This window comes from Camelus dromedarius, chromosome X, assembly GCF_036321535.1.
Source record: "Camelus dromedarius isolate mCamDro1 chromosome X, mCamDro1.pat, whole genome shotgun sequence".
NCBI classification, from domain to species: Eukaryota; Metazoa; Chordata; class Mammalia; order Artiodactyla; family Camelidae; genus Camelus; species Camelus dromedarius.
Genome location: NC_087472.1, coordinates 62,843,929 through 62,865,925, shown reverse-complemented (window position 1 = coordinate 62,865,925; position 21,997 = coordinate 62,843,929). Strand labels below are relative to the sequence as shown.

General features: G+C 36.2%; 1 protein-coding gene across 2 annotated transcripts in view; it reads right to left on the bottom strand.

Moving 5' to 3' along the window:
- OPHN1 (oligophrenin 1) overlaps nucleotides 1-21,997 on the bottom strand; it is a 583,720-nt gene that overhangs the window by 77,617 nt on the left and 484,106 nt on the right. For both annotated transcript variants that reach the window (XM_031446485.2, XM_064483080.1), the window contains exon 19: nucleotides 21,138-21,297. In XM_031446485.2, the coding sequence (XP_031302345.1) occupies nucleotides 21,138-21,297 (160 nt within the window). The remainder of the gene's footprint in view (nucleotides 1-21,137; nucleotides 21,298-21,997) is intronic.

The following is a 21,997-nucleotide window of genomic DNA, read 5'->3' as shown; positions in this document are numbered from 1 at the left end:
CATTAGGTATCTGACTCTTGGATCCCCTTAGGTATCTCAGTAGAGGCCAAAATTAGAGACGGGATGGCTAAGGCAATTATTTAGGAAAGATTTGCACAGGATTCTGTTGCCTAATAGAATAAATCTCACTGACATACCTGAGGGGCCCACAAGAGTTTGAGGATCTTATACCAACATAAACACTGCCAGCTTGGCCTAAAAGGGATGAGAAGATGAAATAAAAGAAGACTGACAGACCCCCAAAATTCTTTAAGCAGGAAATAGGCTGATAAAACTACTCAGCTTTAAACACAGGCTACTTTTCATAAAAAAGGAAAAATGAAACAGACGGTGGAGCTGCAAACCCAAAAGATTGAGCCACGTTCACAGAGAATCATTCTGGGCCTTGAAACCTAATGGAATTTACGTAGTTGGATTTCAAAATCACTTAGCATTAGTGATTTATTTTTTCCTTCCATTTTCTCGCTTTTTGAATGGGAATATATATAACTGTTATCCGATACCTGCCTTACCACTGTATTTTGGGAGCAAATCATTTGTTTTCTAGATTCACTGGTGAACAGGTGTAAGGAATTTTACCCTATGATGAATTATAGCAAGAGACTCATCCATACCCAATCTACATGATTTAGATGATGAGATTTGGGACTTTTGAGCAGATGATAATTAGATGAAACTTTGGACTTGAGTTGATGCTACAATCAGTTTAGACTTTTGTGGAGGTTGAAATAGAATGGGTGTATTTTGAAGTGGGATGGATGTAAATCTTCTGGGGCCAGAAGGTGAGCTGTGGTAGACAGAGTAATGACCCCCTAAGATGTCCACGTCCTAATCCTCCAAACCTATAATCATGTTACCTTAGATGGCAAAAGTGCATACGACTTAGTTATTCTCTAGGAATCAGTCAACATGGGTTTTTCTAATGTCTTCCCGTGATTACATTTAGGTTAAATATTTTTAGTGACGCTGTGATGCTTTAGTAACGAAGTGGAACTATGCCCCTCTTGGTGCATCACGTTAGTGATACAAAATGTTGATATGCTTATTACTGGTGATGCCAGATTTTTTCCACTGTAAAGACAATGATTTTCCCCTTGTAATTGATAAATATCTTGCAGTGAGATATTTTCAGATTTTGCAGATATCTGATCCTCACTGCACTTTCATCCACTAATTTTAGTGTTTGTTGATGGTTCTTGCCTGAAAATTAATGTGGCATTTACTGTAGTGACTTTCTATCTTGCTCATTTCTTCCAAATTTGTTAATTAAAATTCGACCATAAGAGAGAACTGTTCCTCCTCCAGAGTGTGTGTGAGTGTGTGTGTGTGGTGTGTGTGTGCTGTGTGTGTGTTTATATCACTATGGAATCTTAGATATTTACTTTATCTTATGAGTTGTAACAATAATATCTTTATTTTGTTGCATAAATGTTCCCACTTTGACCATGAGGACAATTTTCATGTTGGCTCCTGTGTTCTTTCATCACATTCCTGTAATATTTTTAAAGAATTTCTTTACTTTCTGGCATCACAAGATGTTCCAATCTCATCTTGTATTTTCCCTGTCTCAGCCCTGGAATCAGCTACTTCTCCAAGAAGCCTTGGCTATTTCACTAGAGAATGGTATTTAGAAATGGCCTGGGTGTTAAGTGTGCTGATTGTTACTAGAGTGGCACTGCTTCTACGTATTCTATGGATACACACTTATCTATATTTACTTCTGTATCTATCTGCATATTTTTAAAATGAGTTTTAAAAACATTGACTGTTTCCATCCCAATCCAACACCACAGTGACCATCTAAGCCTTCTTTCTTTGCTTATTTGTCATGTCCTTCTTCAATAGCAAGAAATCTAGTTTCCATTATTCATAATATATTTACTTCTTTATTTAATCCTAGAATATAAGTGTATTAGTTTGAGTTGCTAGCCCATACCCCTGTGAGCGGTAAGTTTACCAACTAGAGTACAGTGTTTGTATAAAGTCTTAAAATATACAGTAGAAATACGGTTTTCAAAAATTACTTTTGTTGAATAACTCTCCCAGAATTCTATAGAGCTACAGTCGTCAAGACAGCATGGCACTGGTACAAAAACAGACATATAGACCAATGGAACAGAATAGAGAGCCCAGAAATGAACCCATAAACTTTTGGTCAACTAATCTTTGACAAAGGAGGCAAGAATATACAATGGAATAAAGACAGTCTCTTCAGCCAATGGTGTTGGGAAAACTGGACAGCAGCATGTAAAGCAATGAAGCTAGAACACTCCCTTACACCATACACAAAAATTAACTCAAAATGGACCAAAGACTTAAACACAAGACAAGATACAATAAACCTCCTAGAAGAAAATATAGGCAAAACATTATCAGACATACATCTCAAAAATGTTCTCCTAGAACAGTCTACTCAAGTAATAGAAATAAAAGCAAGAATAAACAAATGGGATGTAATGAAACTTACAAGCTTCTGCACGGCAAAGGAAACCATAAGTAAAACAAAAAGACAACCTACGGAATGGGAGAAAATTTTTTGCAAATGAAACCAACAAAGGCTTGATCTTATATAAGCAGCTCATATGACTTAATAAGAAAAAAACAAACAACCCAGCCCAAAAATGGGCAGAAGATCTAAACAAGCAATTCTCCAAGGAAGAAATACAAATGATCAATAGGCACATGAAAAAATGCTCAATATCACTAATTATCAGAGAAATGCAAATCAAAACTACAATGAGGTATCACCTCACACCAGTCAGAATGGCCATCATTCAAAAATTCACAAATGACAAATGCTGGAGAGGCTGTGGAGAAAAGGGAACCCTCTTACACTGCTGGTGGGAATGCAGTTTGGTACAGCCAATGTGGAAAACAGTATGGAGATGCCTCAAAAGACTGGGAATAGACTTACCATATGACCCAGGAATCCCACTCCTGGGCATATATCCAGAAGGAACCCTACCTCAAAAATACACCTGCACCCCAATGTTCATAGCAGCACTATTTACACTACCAAAACATGGAAACAGCCTAAATGTCCACCAACAGATGACTGGATAAACAAGTGGTGGTATATTTATACAATGGAATACAATTCAGCCATAAAAACTGACAACATAACTCCCATTTGCAGCAACATGGATGCTCCTGGAGAATGTCATTTTAAGTGAAGTAAGCCAGAAAGAGAAAGAAAAATACCATATGATATCGCTCACATGTGGCATCTAAAAAACAAACAAACAAAGCATAAATACGAAACAGAAATAGACTCATAGACATAGAATACAAACTGGTGGTTGCCAAGGGGGCATGGGGTGGGAAGGGATAGACTGGGATTTCAAAATGTAGAATAGATAAACAAGATTATACTGTATAGCAAAGGGAAATACATACAAGATCTTATGGTAGCTCACAGAGAAAAAAATGTGACAATGAATATATATATTTTCATGTATAACTGAAAAAATTGTGCTGAACTCTGGAATTTGACACAACATTATAAAATGATTATAAATCAATAAGTATGTTTAAAAAAACAGATGAGTGGATAAAGAAGATGTGGTATATTTATACAATGGAATACTACTCAGCCATAAAAACCGACAACATAATGCCATTTGCAGCAACATGGATGCTCTTGGAGAATGTCATTCTAAGTGAAGTTACCAGAAAGAGAAAGAAATATACCATATGATATTGCCCACATTTGACATCTAAAAAACAAACAAAGCATAAATACAAAACAGAAATAGACTCATAGACATAGAATACAAACTGGTGGTTGCCAAGGGGGCGTGGGGTGGGAAGGGATAGACTAGGATTTCAAAATGTAGAATAGATAAACAAGATTATACTGTATAGCAAAGGGAAATACATACACGATCTTATGGTAGCTCACAGTGAAAAAAATGTGACAATGAATATATATATGTTCATGTATAACTGAAAAATTGTGCTCTACACTGGAATTTGACACAACATTGTAAAATGATAATAAATCATTAAAAAAATGTTTAAAAAATTACTTTTGTTACTTCTTTTCTTCCGATCCTCTTCAATATGGCTATGTTCCTCATTTGTAAAATAATTAGGTTCATTTCTTACGCTTTGTATTTTATTTTGGGTTCTTTTGACTGTCAGGTTGATTTTACTTAAGTATTTATTTAGTTTTGAGTACATGAAACATTAGTATTATTCTATAAGTAAGACCTATGCAAAAAAAAAAAAAAAAAAAGGCCTACTCGTAGAGTTGCTCTTCTCTCTTCCCTGCTACATCATTTCATTATTCCATCCTTTCCAAACCATACCTGCCAAACCCCTACAGGTAACCAATTCATTAGGTTCTGGTTTATCTGTTCTGTAAATCTTTTTTCACAATAAACAGCTCAATTTCTATTTTCTTATATCTCCTTTCTTACATAAAGATAGCATATTTATAGGTGCACATCTGCACTTGCTGCTTTAATTTAATAGTATATAATGGGAATCATTCCATATGAAATCTTCATTTAAAAAATTTATAATATACTCTATTTACCCCAGTAGTCCAAAATATTATCATTCCCACATGTAACCAATATGAAAAATTTGAATTGGTTTACATTTTCTAATTTTTTTATTTTGAAATAAAATAGATTCACAGGATGTTCTAAAGACAGTACAGAGAGGCTGCACATACCTCTCACCTAGTTTCCCCAAAAAGGAGACATCTCATATAACTATTCTATATTATCTAAACCAGGAAAATAACATTGGTACAATGTGTGTAATTAGTGCCATGCCATTTTATCACGTGTTGAATCATGTAGCCACCACCACAGTCAAGAGACTATTCCATCATCTCAAATATCTCTCTCATGCAAATACTTTATAGTTGCACCCATTACACTCAATGCCTACCGTCACCTAAATTCTGGCAACCATTAATCTGTTTTTCATCTCTATAATTTTGTCATTTTGAGAATGTTATACAAATGGAATTAATATGGTATGTAACCTTCTGAGAGAGGATTTTTGCACTCAGTAAAATTGTTATGTGCAATAATAATTCATTCTTTTCTATTGCTGAATAGAATTCCACTGCAATTTGTTTAACCATTCACCCACTGAAGAACATCTGGGTTATACCAAGTTTTTGGATACTACAAATAAGGCTGCTATGAACATACCTGCAGAGGTTTTGTGTGAACATGTTTTTATTTCTCTGGGATAAATGCCCAGGAGTATAAGCGATAGGTTGTACTGTAAGCCCATAGTAATTTTTTTAAAGAAACCTCCAAACTTTTCAGAGTAACTGTATAATTTTATGTTCCCACCAGAAGTTTATGAGAGATCCAATTTCTGTGTACCCTAGTCAGCATTTGGTGTTATCATTATTTTTTATTTTAATTGTTCTAATAGGTATGCAGTGATACATCATTGTGTTCTTAATTTGCATTTCCCTAATGGATAGTGATCTTGAACAACTTTTCATGTCTTTGTTTATCATATGTATATCCTTTTCATGTCTTTTGCTCATTTTCTAATTGGATTGATTTCTTTTTTAATGTTGAGTTTTGAGAGGTCTTTATATTCTAGATATGAGTCCTTTACATGGTTTGCAAATTTTTCTCCAAGTTGGTAGCTTATTACTTCATCTTTGTAATAGGTCCATTCACAGAGCAAAAGTTTTAAATTTTGATGAAGTCCAATTTGTTAATTAATCTATTTTATGGTTTGTACTTTTGGTGTCATGTCTAAAACCTGCTCAATAAGACTCTCCAGTAAGTCTAAAAGATTTTCCCCTATTTTATATTCTAAAAGTTTTATATTTTTACATTTAAATGTATGATGATTTCAAGTTAATTTTGTGTAAGCAGCGAGGTTTAGGTTGATGTTAATTTTTGCTGCTTATACATATGCAATTGCTCCAGTATCATTAGTTGAAAAGATTGTCTCAATAATTTCACTTAGCATCATACCCTGAAGTGTCATCCAGTTATTGCAAAACAGTAGAATTTCCTTCCTTCTCATGGGCAACTATATATTATATTTAATCTCACAACTTCTTTATTCATTCGTTTGTGATGGACACGTAGGTTGTTTTTATGTCTTGGCTATTGTGGATAATGCTGCAATTAACATGGAGGGTAGGCTATCTCTTCAAAACCTGGTTTTTATTTCCTTTGGATATATACTCAGGAGTGAGGTTGGTGGATCATATAGTAGTTTTATTTTTAATCCTTTGAGGAATCTCCATTCTATTTTCCATAGTGGCTTCATCAATTTACATTGCCACTAACCATGCACAAGGATTCCCTTTTCTCCACACTCTTGCCAACACGTATCTCTTGACTTTTTGATGACAGCATTCTAACTGGTGTGGAGTGATATCTCATTGTGGTTTTGATTGCATTTCACTGATGATGATTAGTGATGCTGAATATCTTTCCGTGTACCTGTTGGCCATTTATATGCCTTCTTTGGAAAACTGTATTCAGTTCCTTTGCCCATTTTTCCATAGGGTTGTTTGGTTTTTCACTGAATTATATGAATTCTTTATATATTTTGGTTATTATCCCCTTATTCAATATATGGTTTGCAAACATTTTCTCACATTCACTATGTTGCCTTTTCCTTTCATTATCTGTTTCTTTTGCTGGGCAGAAGCTTTTTAGTTCTATGTAGTTCCACTTATTTATTTTTTATTTTGTTTCTTATGCTTTTTGTGTCATATACAGGAAATCACTACAAAGACCAATGTCAAAGGGCACTTTCTATGTTTTCTTCTAGGAGTTTTATAGTTTCAGGTCTTATGTTTACATTTTTAATCCATTTTGAGTTAAGTGTAAGATAGAGTTTCAATTTCATTCTTCTGCATAGGATTATCCAGTTTTCCCAACACCATTTATAGAAGAGACTATCCTATCCCCAGTGAGTATTCTTGGCCCCCTTGTCAAATATTAGTTGACTATATGTGCAGGAGGGTACCTCTGGGCTCTTGATTTGGTTTCACTTGTCTATATGTCTATTTTTATGCTAGTACCATACAGTTTTGATTACTATAGCTTAAAATAGTATAGTTGAAATCAAGATTTATGATGCATCCAGCTTTGCACTTCTTTCTTAGGATTGAAAGTGGATCCAGCAATTCTACTCCTGGGTATGTATTGGAAAAAAAAAAACCACTAATTCGAAAAGATACACACACCCCAACGTTCATAGCAGTATTGTTGAAAATTGCCAAGATATAGAAGCAACTGAAGTGTCCATCAACAGAAAATGGATAAAGAAGACATGCTATGTATACACAATGGAATACCACTTAGCCATAAAAAGAATGAAATTTTGTCATTTGCAGCAACATGGATGGTCGTGGAGGGTATTATCCAAAATGAAATAAATCAGACCAAGAAAGAGAAATAGTGTATGATATCACTTATATGTGGAATCTAAAAAATACAACAAACTAGTGAATATAACAAAAAAGAGGCAGACTCAGAGATATAGAGAACAAACTAGTGGTAACCATTGTGGAGAGAGTAGGGGAGGGGAGGGTGTTAAGAGGTATAAACTATTATGCATAGAATAAGTTATAAGGATATATTGTACAACATGAGAATACAGACAATATTTTATAATAACCATAAATGGAGCAAAAATTTTAAAAAATTGTGAATCACTATATTATACACCTGAACTTATATAATATTGTACATCAACTATACTTCAGTAAAAATATTAAAAAATAATGATGATTTTTAAAAAAGAAAGTGAAACAGCCTTACTGCTGATATGGAGAAATTTTTAGTGGTCTAGATAGACAATCAAACCAGCCACAACATTCCCTTAAGCCAAAGCCTAATCCAGAGCAAGGTGCTAACTCTTCAATTCTGTGAAGGCTGAGAGGTGAGGAAGCTGCAGAAGAAAAGTCTGAAGCTAGCAGAGGTTTGTTCCTAGGTTTAAGGGAAAAGGCTGTTTCTATAACATAAAAGTGCAAGGTGAAGAAGCAAGTGATGATGTAGAAGCTTTAGCAAGTAACCCAGAAGATCTAGCTGAGATCATTAATAAAGGTGGCTACACTAAACAACAGATTTTCAATATGAATAAAACAACCTTATATTGGAAGAAGATGCCACCTAGGGTTTTCACAGCTAGAGAGGAGTCAATGCTTGGCTTCAAAGCTTTAAAGAACACACTGACTCTCTTATTAGGGGCTAATGCAGGTGGTGAATTTAAAATGAAGCCAATGTTTATTTACCATTCTTAAAATACAAAGGCCTTTAAGAATTTATTCTGCCTCTGCTCTCTAAATGGAACAACAAAGCCTGGATGACAGAACATCTGTTTACCACACAGTTTACTGAATAATTTTAGCCCACTGTTGATACCTACTGCTTAGGAAAAAAAGATTCCTTTCAAAATATTACTGCTCATTGACAATGCACCTGGTTACCTTAGAGCTCTGATGCAGATGTATAATGACATTAATGTTTTCATGCCTGCTAACACAACATCCATTCTGCAGCCCATGGACTAAAAAATAATTTTGACTTTCAAGTCTAATAATTTAAGAAATATATTTCATAAGGCTATATAACTCACATAGTGATTCCTCTGATGAATCTGGGCAAAGTAAATGAAAACCTTGTGGAAAGGATTCACCATTCTAGATGCCATTAAGAACATTTGTGATTCATGGGAAGAGGTCAAAATACCAAGATTAACAGGAGTTTGGAAGACATTGATTCCAACCCTCATGGATGATTTTGAGGGATTCAAGACTTCAGTGGAGGAAGAACTGCAGATGTGGTGGAAATAGCAAGAGAACTAAAATTAGAAGTGGAGCCTGAAGATGTGACTAATTGTTGCAATCTCATGATAAAACTTTAATGGATAAGGAGTTGCTTCTTATGGATGAGCAAAGTGGTATTTTGAGATAAAATCTACTCCAGGTGAAGATTCTGTGAAGATTGTTGAAATGAAAACAAAGGATTTAGAATATTACAAATAAGCCTAGTTGATGAAGCTTTGGCAGGGTTTGAGAGGATTGGCTCCAATTTTGAAAGAAATTCTACTGTGGTTAAATGCTATCAAACAGCACTGCATGCTATAGAGAAGTCATTAGGGAAAAGAAGGGTCAATTGATGCAGCAAATTCCATTGTTGTTTTATGTTAGGAAATTGCCACAGCCACTCCATCCTTCAGCCACCACCATCTTGATCAGTCAGCAGTCACCAACATTAAGGCAAGATCTTCCCCCAGCAAAAAGATTACAACTTGCTGAAGTTCAGATAGTGGTTAGAATTTTTTAGCAATAATTTTTAATTAAGGTGTGTACATTTTTTAGACATAATGCTATCATACACATAATGGACAACAGTATAGTGAAAACATAACTTATTTGCACTGGGAAACAAAAAATTTGTGTGACTCACTTTATAGCAATATTCATTTTATTGCAGTAGTCTGGAACTGAACCAACATTACCTCCAAGGTATGTCTGTATATGTCTATTTGTTCTATTTGACTTAAACTATGGTTCAAGTTCATTTTCCTTCTTTATCTTCTGCATGGATGATGTATCTATTGTTGAAAGTGAGGTATTAAACTCCTCTACCACTGTTGTATTTTTGTTTATCTCTCTCTTCATATTTGTTAATGTTTGCTTAATATGTTTAGGTGCTCCAATGTTGGGTGAAAACTTATTTATAATTGTTATATATTCTTGATGAATTGATCCCTTTATATATATAATGACCTTCTCTTTTGTTACCATTTTTAGCTTAAATTCTATCTTGTCTGATATAAATATAAGCTACTCCTGCTCTTTTTTGGTTTCTAGTTGTCCAGAGTATCTTTTACCCTCCTTCCACTTTGAGCCCCTGTGTGTCCTTGAAGCTGAAGTGAGTCTCAGCATATAGTTGGGTCTTGTTTTTTATCCATCTAGACACTATATGCCTTTTGATTGAATAATTCAATACATTATCACTTAGAATAATTATTGATATGTAAGGACAACTAATTCTATCTTATTGTTTTTTAAAATATTTTTATTCAAGTATAGTCAGTTCACAATGTGTCAATTTCTGGTGTAAATCACAATAATTCAGTCATACAGGAACATACATATATTCGTTTTTATGTTTAACCATCAGTTATTATAAGATATTGAATATAGTTCCCTGGGCTATACAGTATAAAGTTGTTGCTTATCTATTTTTTATATATAGTAATTAGTATCTGCAAATCTCGAACTTCCAATTTATCCCTTCCCACCCCCTCCCCGTTGGTAACCATACATTTGTTTTCTATGTCTGTTAGTCTGTTTCTGTTTTGTAGATATGTTTGTTTGTTCATTTGTTTAGATTCTACATATAAGTGACATCATAAGGTATTTTTTTTTTCTTTCTGGCTTACTTCACTTAGAATGACATTCTCCAGGTTCATCCATGTTGCTGCAAATGGCATTATTTTATTACTTTTTATGGCTGAGTAATATTCCATTGTGTAAATATACCACTTCTTCTTTATCCAGTCATCTGTTGATGGACATTTTGGCTGTTTCCATGTCTTGGCTACTGAAAATAGTGCTGCTATGAACATTGGGCTTCATGTGTCTCTTTGAATTAAGGTTCTCTGGATAGATGCCCAGGAGTAGGATTGCTGGATCATAATGTAAGTTTATTTTTACTATTTTTAGGAATCTCCATACTGTTTTCCATAATGGTTGCACCAAACTACATTCCCACCAGAACTGTAGGAGGGTTCCCTTTTCTCCACACCCTCTCCAGCATTTATCATTTGTGGACTTTTGAATGATGGCCATTCTGACTGATGTGAAGTAATATCTCATTGTAGTTTTGATTTGCATTTCTCTAATACTTAGTGACATTGAACATTTTTTCATGTGCCTATTGATCATTTGTATGTCTTCATTGGAGAGTTGCTTGTTTAGGTCTTCTGCCCATTTTTTGATTGTGTTGTTTTCTTTGTTATTAAGTCGTATGAGCTTTTTATATATTCTGGAGATTAAGCCCTTGTCAGTCTCATCTTTTGCAAATACTTTCTCCCATTCTGTAGGTTGTCTTTTTGTTTTGCCTATGGTTTCCTTTGTTGTGCAAAAGCTTATAAGTTTAATTAGGTCCCATTTGTTTATTTTTGGTTTTATTTCTATTCCTTGGGTAGATTGCCCTAGGATAACACTGCTGAGATTTATGTCAGATAATGTTTTTCCTGTTTTCTTCTAAGAGGTTTATAGTGTCTTGTCTTATGTTTAAGTCTTTAAGACATTTTGAGTTTACTTTTGTGTATGGTGTGAGGGAGTGTTCTAACTTCATTGATTTACATGCAGCTGTCCAGTTTTCCCAACACCATTTGCTGAAAGACTGTCTTTACTCCATTGTATCTTCTTGCCTCCTTTGTCAAAGATTAATTGACCAAAGTTTGTGGGTTTATTTCTGGGATCTCTATTCTGCTCCATTGATCCATATGTCTGTTTTTTGTACCAATTCCATGCTGTTTTGATTACTATAGCTCTGTAGTATTGTCTGAGGTCTGGTTTCACCACCTCCAGCTTCATTCCTTTTGTTTACTAATGCTTTGGCAATTTTGGTTCTTTTGTGCATCTTATTGTTTTCTTGCTGTTTCCCACTTTTTTCTTTCTTCCTTCCTTGCTGCCTTCCTTTGTAAACAGATGATTTTCCACAGTGGTATGTTTTTATTCCTTTTTTTTTTTTTATATTTTGTGAATCTACTGCAAGTGTTTGTTTTGTGGTTACTGTGAAGCTTACATAAAACATCTTATATATAACAGTCTATTTAACACTACAATTTAACTTCAATCTCTTGAAAATACTGCTTTGACTCCCCTCTTTTATGTTTTTGATGTCACCATTTACAACATTTAATATTGTGTATCCATGAACAAATTGTTGAAGCTACAGCTACTTTTAATACTTTTGTGCTTTAACCTTTATTCTAGGATTAAATAGGTAACACATCACTATATTACAGTGTTAATGGTATTCTGAATATGCTCACCTTGACCAGTATGTTGTATATTTTCATATACATGTTATTATGTTACCAATTAGTGTCCTTTGTTTCAGCTTGAAGAATGCTTTGCAGTATTTACTGTAAGAAATATTTAGTGGTGATGAATTTCTTTGGCTTTTGTTTATTAGGAAAAATTTTTTATTTTACCTTCAATTATGAAGGACAACTTTCTTGAGTGAAAATATTCTTGGTTGGCAGTTTATTTCCTTTAGCATTGTGAATATATCATCCCATTATCTCTTGGCCTACAAGATCACTGCTGAGAAATCCACTGATAGCCTTACAGGGGTTCCCTTATATGAGATAATTTTTTTCTCTTCCTGCTTTTAAAATAGTTTATCTTTGATTTTAGACAGTTTTATTATTATGTGACTTGAAGAATACTATTGTGGATTGAAATTTTAAGATGATCTATTAGCTTCATGAACTTGGATGCCCAAATCCCTCCCTAGGTTTAGGAAGTTTTCAGTCACTATTTTTTAGAATAAGCTTTAAGTCCATTTTTCCCTCTCTCCTTCTGGGACTCCAATAATTAGAATAGTATTTTTGCTGATATTGTTTCATAAGTCCTGATAGCTTTCTTCATTCTGTTTTATTCTCTTTCTTTTTGCTCCTTTAATTGGATAATTTCAACTGGTCTGTCTTCTAGCTCATTAATTCTCTCTTCTGCTTGTTCATTTCTGCTGTAGAAGCACTTGATTGAATTCTTCAGTTCAGTCATTATATTCTTCAGCTCTAAAATTTGTTTCTTTGTTGTGTTTTCTCTCTTTGTTGAACTTCTTTTGCTCTTGTATTGTTTTCTTGAGTTTTTAACTTATTCATCTGTGTTCTCTTATAGCTCTCTGGGCACCACCACAGAACAATCATTTTGAATTCTGTCAGGCAATTCCTGACTTCCATTTCTTTTGGGCCAACTATTGGAGGTTTACTGTATTCCTTTGGTGGAGACATGTTTCTCAAATTCTTCATGATCCCTGTAGCCTTTCATAGGTGTCTGCTCATTTGAAGTAGTCATATCTTCCAGACTTTATGGATTAACTTTAGTAAGGGAAGCCTTTCACCTGTGAATGGGGGCATGTTGGGGCTGTGCTATGACCCTGGGTCTGGTAGTACAAGGTGCCAAGTTTGGGAGCATATGTCAGACACTGTGGGGACATGATGTCCCTTTGGCTCAGGCTACTGGGGTCCACAATATCATCAACTGCATGCTCCTTGGTGGGCACTGTGGGGGTCCACAGTGGCTGCAAGGGCTGTTGGGGTCCTACCTGGCACCTCCAGGTCTAATAGGGGCCAGGGCAGGTAGTGGTGGTGTCTGAAGCTGGTGGTGTACACATTCAGCTTTTGGTCAACTGTAGGTGCCTGTTTATAGGCAAGGGCCAGTTGCAGAGACATGCAGTCATGGGAATCAGGGCAGGTAGCAAGGGTCAGAGCCAACTATAAACTCACTGGCAGCTGAAGAGATCCTGGATGTCAGAATGGTTTCCTATGGTTGCACTCTTCTCTCAGGCATGCACACTTCTGTGGGGGCTGGTGACAGGGTTCAAGCTGGGCATATACAGGTTCACAGCTGGAAAGGCTAGCTAAAGGTTGGCACAGTGGTGTTGGCTAGTGACAGAAGGCATGGCCTGATCTGAACCCATAAGCGGCTGTGGAGTCCCTGGCTGTTGATGTATATTCCTTCAGCTGCATACTCTCCCCCCTGGGCATGCACACTACAGTGGTGGCTGGTGATGGGAGTTGGGCTGTGGTCATGCCGGTACACAGTTGGAGTGGCTAGCTAGAGGTGGGCACAGTGGTGCTGACTAATGACAGAAGGTAGGGCCTGATCCAGGTCCACAAGTAGTTGTGGGGGCCCTGGCTACTGGCATGCTTGCCCATGGCTGCATGCTCTTCCCCCAGGATGAGACCAAAGATGTGTGTCAGGCCAGGGGCTAGCCCCAAGTGTGGACACGGGGGTGGTGGTGAGCCCAGGGGACACAGGCTGGTGTCCTAAAGCAGCTGTACTGACACAGCTGAAGAAGCCCACATTGGCTGCAGGCATGGCTCCTGGGCTCTGGTGGGGGTGGGGATGATCTCAGGTAGCTTGTGTTTTATATATATGCAGCTGTAGATGCTTTGGATAGTTGCCAAGGCGGTTCATGGGCTCCATCAGGGGTGAGTGGGTGGAAGGAGTGGAGACTGACTCAGGTGGCTGGCACATGAATATTTGTGGGTAGAAAGCTGGTTAGATCTATAGGGAGTCCACAGCAGCTATGCTGCCCATTGGTTTCACTTCAGTGGTGAAATCTGCTTAGTTTGTCTGTAGAAGAGGTCTCTGCGAACTTTGCTCACTCCCACTGCATGTCTGCTAATAATGGCTTATGCTTTTCTTCCTTATTCCTAGCCAGCTGTATACATCTCAGCTTTGCTGGTCTGGGTGGTGTGAAACTGAAATGGAAATTTTACATAGTACCTTGAAAGGCAGGAGAAGCTTTTTACTCACCCCACTCTTCCTTTCCTGGCAAGAGGAATTCTTTTAGCTGGGAAGTTCCTTCTTAGCACTGAACAATGCCAACTTGGATGATAGGAATAATGCAAGCAAAATGAAGTTAGTCTTTCTTCCCTAGTGTTGTTGTTATTATTATTATTATTATTATTATTATTATTATTATTATTATTATTATTATCAATTTGTTCTACTGTGTTGCTAAAACTTCCTAAGTAGACTCTAGAAGCATCCAAGAGCTGTTTTTGTTCATGGATAGCTGCCCAATCATCAATCTTTGTAGGGGCTGGGGGAGTGGGGAGGCTGGATTCTTCAAAATCATAATTTTTTTTTCGGCCAAGCTTCATGTTGCCTTTATGTTATTGATTTTTAGTTTGAATTCCATTGTAGTCAGAGAAAACATCATGCATGATTTCCATTTTTTTAAAAAATTGTGTGTGTTTTATGGACTAAGATATTGTCTATCTTGGTATCTATTCCTTGGCAACTTAAAATAATCTATATTCTGCTGTTGGGTGTAGTGTTCTATAAATGTTTATCAGATCCTGTTGCTTGATGGTACTCTTCACTTCTAAATCAATTCTGATTTTCTGTCTACTTGAATTTTCAATTGTTGAGAGAGAAGGTTGTTAAAGCCTCCAAGTATAATTGTGGCTTTTTCTATTTCTCCTTTCAGTTCTACAAGTTTTTTGCTTCATGCAATTTGATGTTTTGTTGTTTCATACATAAACATTTAGGATTGCTATATTTTCTTGAACATCTTTAGAATTCTAATTTGATTTATCTACAGTGTTTCTGAGTGCATCTCTTTGTATAGTTTGTTAGTGATTGTGTTAGGCATTACATTGTACATACATAATTTATCATAGGCTACTAGTGTCAACATTTCATGTTTTTGGTGAAATGTACAAACCTTACCTCACTTGATGTTCTTTACACTCCCTCTTTTTATGATACAATTGTCTTAAGCGTTTCCTTCACATACACTGAGAAGCATATCAGATCATATCATAATTTTTGCTTTATCTCAATAAAGCTGGAAAATATTTTTTTCTTTAACCATCAAACATACTTGAGAAAACTCAAGGGGGGAAGAAAAGTCTATCAAATTTATCCACAATTTTGCTCTTTCTGTTGTTCTTTCTTCTTCCTTAATATTACAAGATCTCTTGTTTTACTGTGTCCATTTTGTTTAGAGAAATTCCTTTAGTCATGCTTTTAAGGATAGGTCAGCTGTAACAAATTCTCTAGTCACCTGTTGCTTGGATTGAATAATTTCTGTTATTCTAAAAGTTCACTGTTTCTTTCCCCTGTCTTCTTTATTCTATTGTTGAGCCCATCCATTGGATTTTTAAAATTCACTTATAGCACTTTTCAGTTCTATAATTTTCACTTGATTCTTCTTTATATCTTCTGGCTCTTTGCTCAGTCTTTGTATTTCTCTACAAAAAGTTTCTATTGCTTCATTGAGATTGCTTTTCATTTGTTTCAGATGGATTCCCAATTGCTTGCTAAAGCATTTTTATGATGGCTGCTTTAAAATTCTAGTCAGATAATTAACAACTGTGTCATCTTGGTGTTTATATCTATTGATGGCATTTTCTCATTCATATTGAGATTTTCCTGGTTCTTGGTATGACAAATGATTTTCAACTGATGGTTGCACATTTTGAGTATTATGAGAATCTTGTTCTTACTTATACCTTCTGTTATAGCAGGCCTTCTCTGACACTGCCACTGCAGGGGAGGAGGGGCACTGCCTCATTACTGCCAGGATGGCATGGAAGTCCAGGTTTTCCACTTGGCCTTAATTGACATCCCAACGGGAGGCAAAGACTCTTTGTTACTGCTAGGCAAAAGTAGGAATTTAGGCTCCTCAATAGGACCCTGTTGATACCACTCTGGCAGGAGAAGGAGAATATCTCATTATTGTTCTACACATGGTCTCCTCTTTACTGACACCACAGTGTGGCAGCCTGAATTCCACTTAGTGGTGGTAAAGTCCTGTATTTCTACCAGGCCTCTTCTGACATTACTCCAGTGCTAAATGGTCATGGGAGTCCAAGTGCTTTGTGTGGTCTCCACTGACACCATAGGGAGTTGGGGAGGGTGTCTCATTACCACCAGGTACAAATGAAAGTCTGGTTTCCCAAGTGACCTCCTTGGCACAACCATATGGGGCAGGGAGAGGATGGATGAGTTGTCTTGCTACAGACTGGAAAAGGTAGAAGTCTAGACTCTACACTCAGCCTTTGCTGAAGGTGGAGCAGGGACTCAATTTTTTCTGTGGCATTTTGCTGGAGTGAAGAGGTTATTATCCTTTCCAGTTCCTTGGATAGTGAGAGCAGGCTTTTGTTGAGCCCTTTTTGACTGCACCCACTGTTGTTGTTGTTATTGTTATTGTTATTGTTATTGTTATTGTTGTTGTTGTTGTTGTTTTTAGGTTGTCAGCTTCTACACTACCCAATCTGGGAGATAAGAGGCAAAAACAAAGGTGACTAGTGGTCATATCATTCTCTAAGTCCCTAGCTGGTCTTGTCTGCTTTATTCCCTTCATATTTCAGAGTCTTCTTGTGTTGCTTTTATATAAAATGTCCAGGGCTTTTAGCTGAACTCAGTAGAGGAATAATATACATATTAAAATCAATGCACATATATGTAAATATGTACTTTTTTTTCCTTTGTCAGAATGACAAACAAATTATTGAAGTGAAGATTAGAACTAGGGGCTGAGACTCAGCAAAGAGTAGAATCATTTTTCATTCTATACTTTATGGTTGGAATTTTTACCATGTACATGTATGACTTATATATATATTTTTTAATTTAAACATTTAAAGCAGTAGTTACTTTTCAGAGCTTGTCCTGCATGGCATGTCTTGGGAAATGGAAACCACTATTCACTCTTTCCTTCAGAAAACTAACTCCTTTCTAGGAGTCTATGGCTCCCCTATCTCCTTGTACTCCTGTCACTGACCATTCTTTCTTGATCTATTTTGTGGTTTCTTCTAATGGCCCTTCAAACATTGTCACTCCCTAGATTTCAATCCTTGGTCTAATGTTTACTTTCTTGCTACAAGTATTCCTTAGGCAAGAATATTCACTCACATGGTTTTAACCACCACCTCTGTGTTACTGAAGGCCAACTCTATTTCCCTAATCCTGTTCTATTCTCTGACCTCAGATGTCTCATAGGCATATCTATTTTAACTTGTCTCAAACTGAACTCCTGCACTTTTTTTTTACAAATCTTCTCCTTCCTCAGCCTATCATAGTAAATAGCAACTTCATCCTTCCCACTGCTCAGATATAAAATCTTGAAGTTATTCATGACTCCTCTTTCTCTCACATTCCACATAAGATTTATCAGCAAATCCTGTTTGCTCTACCTTCAAAATTATTTAGAATTGACCACTTCTCACCATCTCCACTATTACCACTCTCATTCAAGGCACAATCATTTTTTATTGCACTATTGAAACATGCTCCTAATTAGTCTCCATGCTTCTACCCTTGTTCCCCTACAGCTATTATCCACAAATCATCCAAAATATTTCTATTAAACATAAGTTAAATCATGCCATTTCTCTGGTATAAAACTTAATTCTATCTTACTCAGATAGCAAAGTCAAAATCCTTCCAATGGGTTCTAAGACCCTAAAGGATGTACTCAGCTTTCCCTCACCATTTCCTCTCTGAAGCTATCTTTCTTCTGTTTCTTCTTTTGATTAATCCCTTCTAGCCAATCTGAACTCCTTGTTGTACTATGAACATGATAGGCATACTTCTGCCTCAGGGATATTCCAATTACCATTTCCAGCCTAGAATGCTTTTTCCCCAGATATCTGAAAAATTATTCCTTTATTTCCTATGGGTCTCTGCTCAAAAGTCATCTTCTCAATGAGGTCTTCCTGGCCACTGCATTTAAAATTTGAAAATCACTTTGCAACCATTTCTATTACCCTTTTCTGCTTTTTAAAAAACATTTTTATTGAGTTTTAGTCATTTTACATTGTTGTGTCAAATTCCAGTGTAGAGCACAATTTTTCAGCACATGAACATACATATATTCATTATCACATTTTTTTCACTGTGAGCTACCACAAGATCTTGTATATATTGTTCATCTTAATGCTCTGATTATCATCTAACATACTATATATTTTACTTATTTTGATACTGTTTTTATAAATTCCATGAGGGCTGTATTGCCAGTGCCTAAAATAGTACTTGGCAAATAGTAGGTACTCAATATATATTTTATGAATGAATGAATCAATTGATTAATGAATCAGTAAATGGTATCTGGGCTTTAGACAAAGAGTCAGAAAATCACAGCCCACACACCTGCTGCCAATTTTGTAAATAGCATTTTAATGGAACATTCATTTGTTTATGTTATCTATAACCGCTTTCCCAATACAAAGTAGAGTTGAGTGGTTGTGACAGAGATCTATGACCTGCAAAGCCTAAAATATTTACTGTATGGTTCTTTAAGAAAAAAAATTGCTAATCTCTGCTTTAGATTCATAGTCAACTACTTCTTAGATATTGTTCTCTGGATATTGTTCAGAAATCTCAAATCCAACCTGTCCCAAACTGACCTTTTTTTCCGTCTCCCCAAAACTTTCCGATTCTGTATTTCTTATATGTGTGGAATACAGCTCCATCCATCCAGTCAGTCAAGTTAGAAATCCAGGATTCAGACCTCTCCCTCTCCTACATTTTCCACTTCCAATCACCAATTCCTACTGCTTTTGCCTCTTTGTTCTTCTTACCACTGGCCTAAGACTACAATTATTTATTGTTCAGATTATGGCAACTATACTCTCTCTCTGTGATCCATCTTTTACACTACAGCTAAAATAATGCCTACCAAATGTAAGTCTGTTCACCATACTACTCTCCTTTCAAGCAATGCTTTCACAAGCCTGCAGGAACAATTTCAAACATTCCAAACTCCTCAATTAGGCAAACTAGTCCTTTTAGGATCTGGACACTGTCTCCAATCACATCCCCTGCCACACCTATTTCTATTTTATGTTCCAACAATACCAAATGGCTTGGGGTTTTATGCCTGTGGGCCTTTGTTCATGCTGGGCCATCTCCTCAAAATTTCCTTTCCCTATTTCCCTTTCTTTCCCATCTGAAGTATTGACCTAGGGTATACTTCTCTGCAAATACACATCCTTAATAGTACCAAAGTGCCCTGTATATACCCAATAATATCACTGTACCGAAATGACTGGTGAGGTAGCACTCATTTAGTGCTTAATAATGATTAAGTACTTCAACTCTGAGTCAGGCTATTTGGATTTAAATCCCAGTCCTTTCATTAGCTAAACAGCCTCTGGCATGTGACTGTCACATAGCATGTGTTTATTATCATCTTCACATTTCAGTGAAAAAAATTACTATCAGAGAAGTTACATCATTTGATGTAATGCAGATAACATGCAGAGAATGTCAGTTTTCCTCCAATATCCATTCTCTCTCTCCCTCTTCTTTTGTAAAATAATTAAATTCTTAGCTGGGCACATTGCTACCCCAAATAAAACACTAAACTTCCCTGCCTCTATTATAGCTAGATGTGACAATAAGATTAAATTCTGATGAATGGTATGCAAATGAAAGTGATATATGTGACTTCCAGGTCACAACCTTAAAGAAAATGGTTATACTCTCCACTTCCTTTCTTTCATCCTTCTCAGTTGACATCATGTAGAATATTTGGTCACGCAGATGAAGTGGCACCTAAGGGATGTTGGAACAACAACAAAGAAGTAACCAGGGTTCTTGTCCCTGTCAAGTCACCATATCAGCCCTGGAGCACCTTTTTGGAGTGTTCCACAACCAAGAAAAAAAAAATGTCTCTTGTATTGGAGCCACTGTGTTTATATATGATGTCTTGGCAGCTTAATCTGTATACTGCCTAATATAGCTAGTAAGTGGATTTGGACTGTGGATACCACCTGGACTATATCATCAGACCCCTCACCCTAAAGAAAAGTTTTTATTGATTTGTGCTCTGTTAGGATGGTATTGACTGCTAGAATGCTTAGAGTCAAATGTCAGGACATTTGTAGCAAGTGTATAGGACTTGTCAATAAAGATTTCTTGCCTAGCCTCATTCCTGGGTTCATTTTCTGTCTCTATCCTTATTTTTCATTTTACCTAATTATGTATACCACCTCATATTTTACATACCACATAAAATTTATATTACCTTAAGTTCTGAAAGAATGTGATGGGGTTTAAATAAGTATTGCTTTCTTTATGGTTTAATTTTACATATACCAGTTTTATCTCTATTAGTTTTCTTTGTTTACATGGCTGTTTCCATACTATACTGTTAACTCCTTAAAGGCATGAACAGTGATTTTTTTATTTCTCCATACCACCTAGCATGGGCCTTGATAATAGTTACATTCTCCAGAAGTGTTTGCTGAGTGAATTAATTTCACAGAGTCAGAAATGCTATTAAATGTCATTGTGTCATATAGAATTTCCTTCTATTATAACTGGAGCCAGGGAGAAGACACAATTCTAAAAGGTTGCTAGGGGAAAATGTGACATGTTTGGAGGAGTGATGGTGAGGACAGAAAATACATACCTTAACAAAATGTTCAATTAGGATTTCCACCACAATGTTCTGGAATTTGATGTTCATCATGGCAGCCACAGTGTCCTCCTGAGCTCTCATCAGAGTGGGTCCAAAGATCACCCCCATGTTAGAGGGGGTCATAAGATTCTCTTTGCTGTGCTCACACACACTGCCAGAAGAGAAAGAAAATTATTAACAAGATTCTCTCCAAGACCCGCTTGTAACCAAGACTGTGTTAGGTGCTTTAGGGAGGAAGAGAAACTAAAAATCAGAAAGAAAAGAGAGGCCCAAAATATACATGGGAACAAAAGATTACAAAGGAAGCAATTAGCAAAGACTAGTATATAATTAGGGGCCAAAGTGAGACAGAGCTAACTTACTTCGTAGCACAGTAGGAGTTAAATGAAGTAGGGTGGGTGGATATAGTTAGAAAGTATTTGAAGAGACAGGAGGAAAGCAAGATGAAATTCAATGGCAAGAGGCAGATCATGTATAAAGCATATATAAAGAAGAACAAATGGAAAGAATCTGAAAATTAAATATATATATCTGAATCATTTTGCTGTATACCTGAAATTAACATTGTAAATCAATTACACTTCAATGAATTTTTTTAAAGAAGAACAAAGCATATGTAAAGAACAAAGCACACAGTGAAAGTGCTTACCAGTCTCATCAGTCAGGCATCTATCTCCTTCCCCACCCAGAGTCAGAGAGACAAAAAACTCAAAGTGCTGAAAGGGATCCTTAAGGTTAGCACTTTACCATTGTCTTCACTTTACAGATGAGAAAACAGTGGTCCAAAGAAGGAAAGGAATTTTCCTGAGGTCACAATCATTTAGCCTGATTAGGGTAGGGCTTGTAATCCT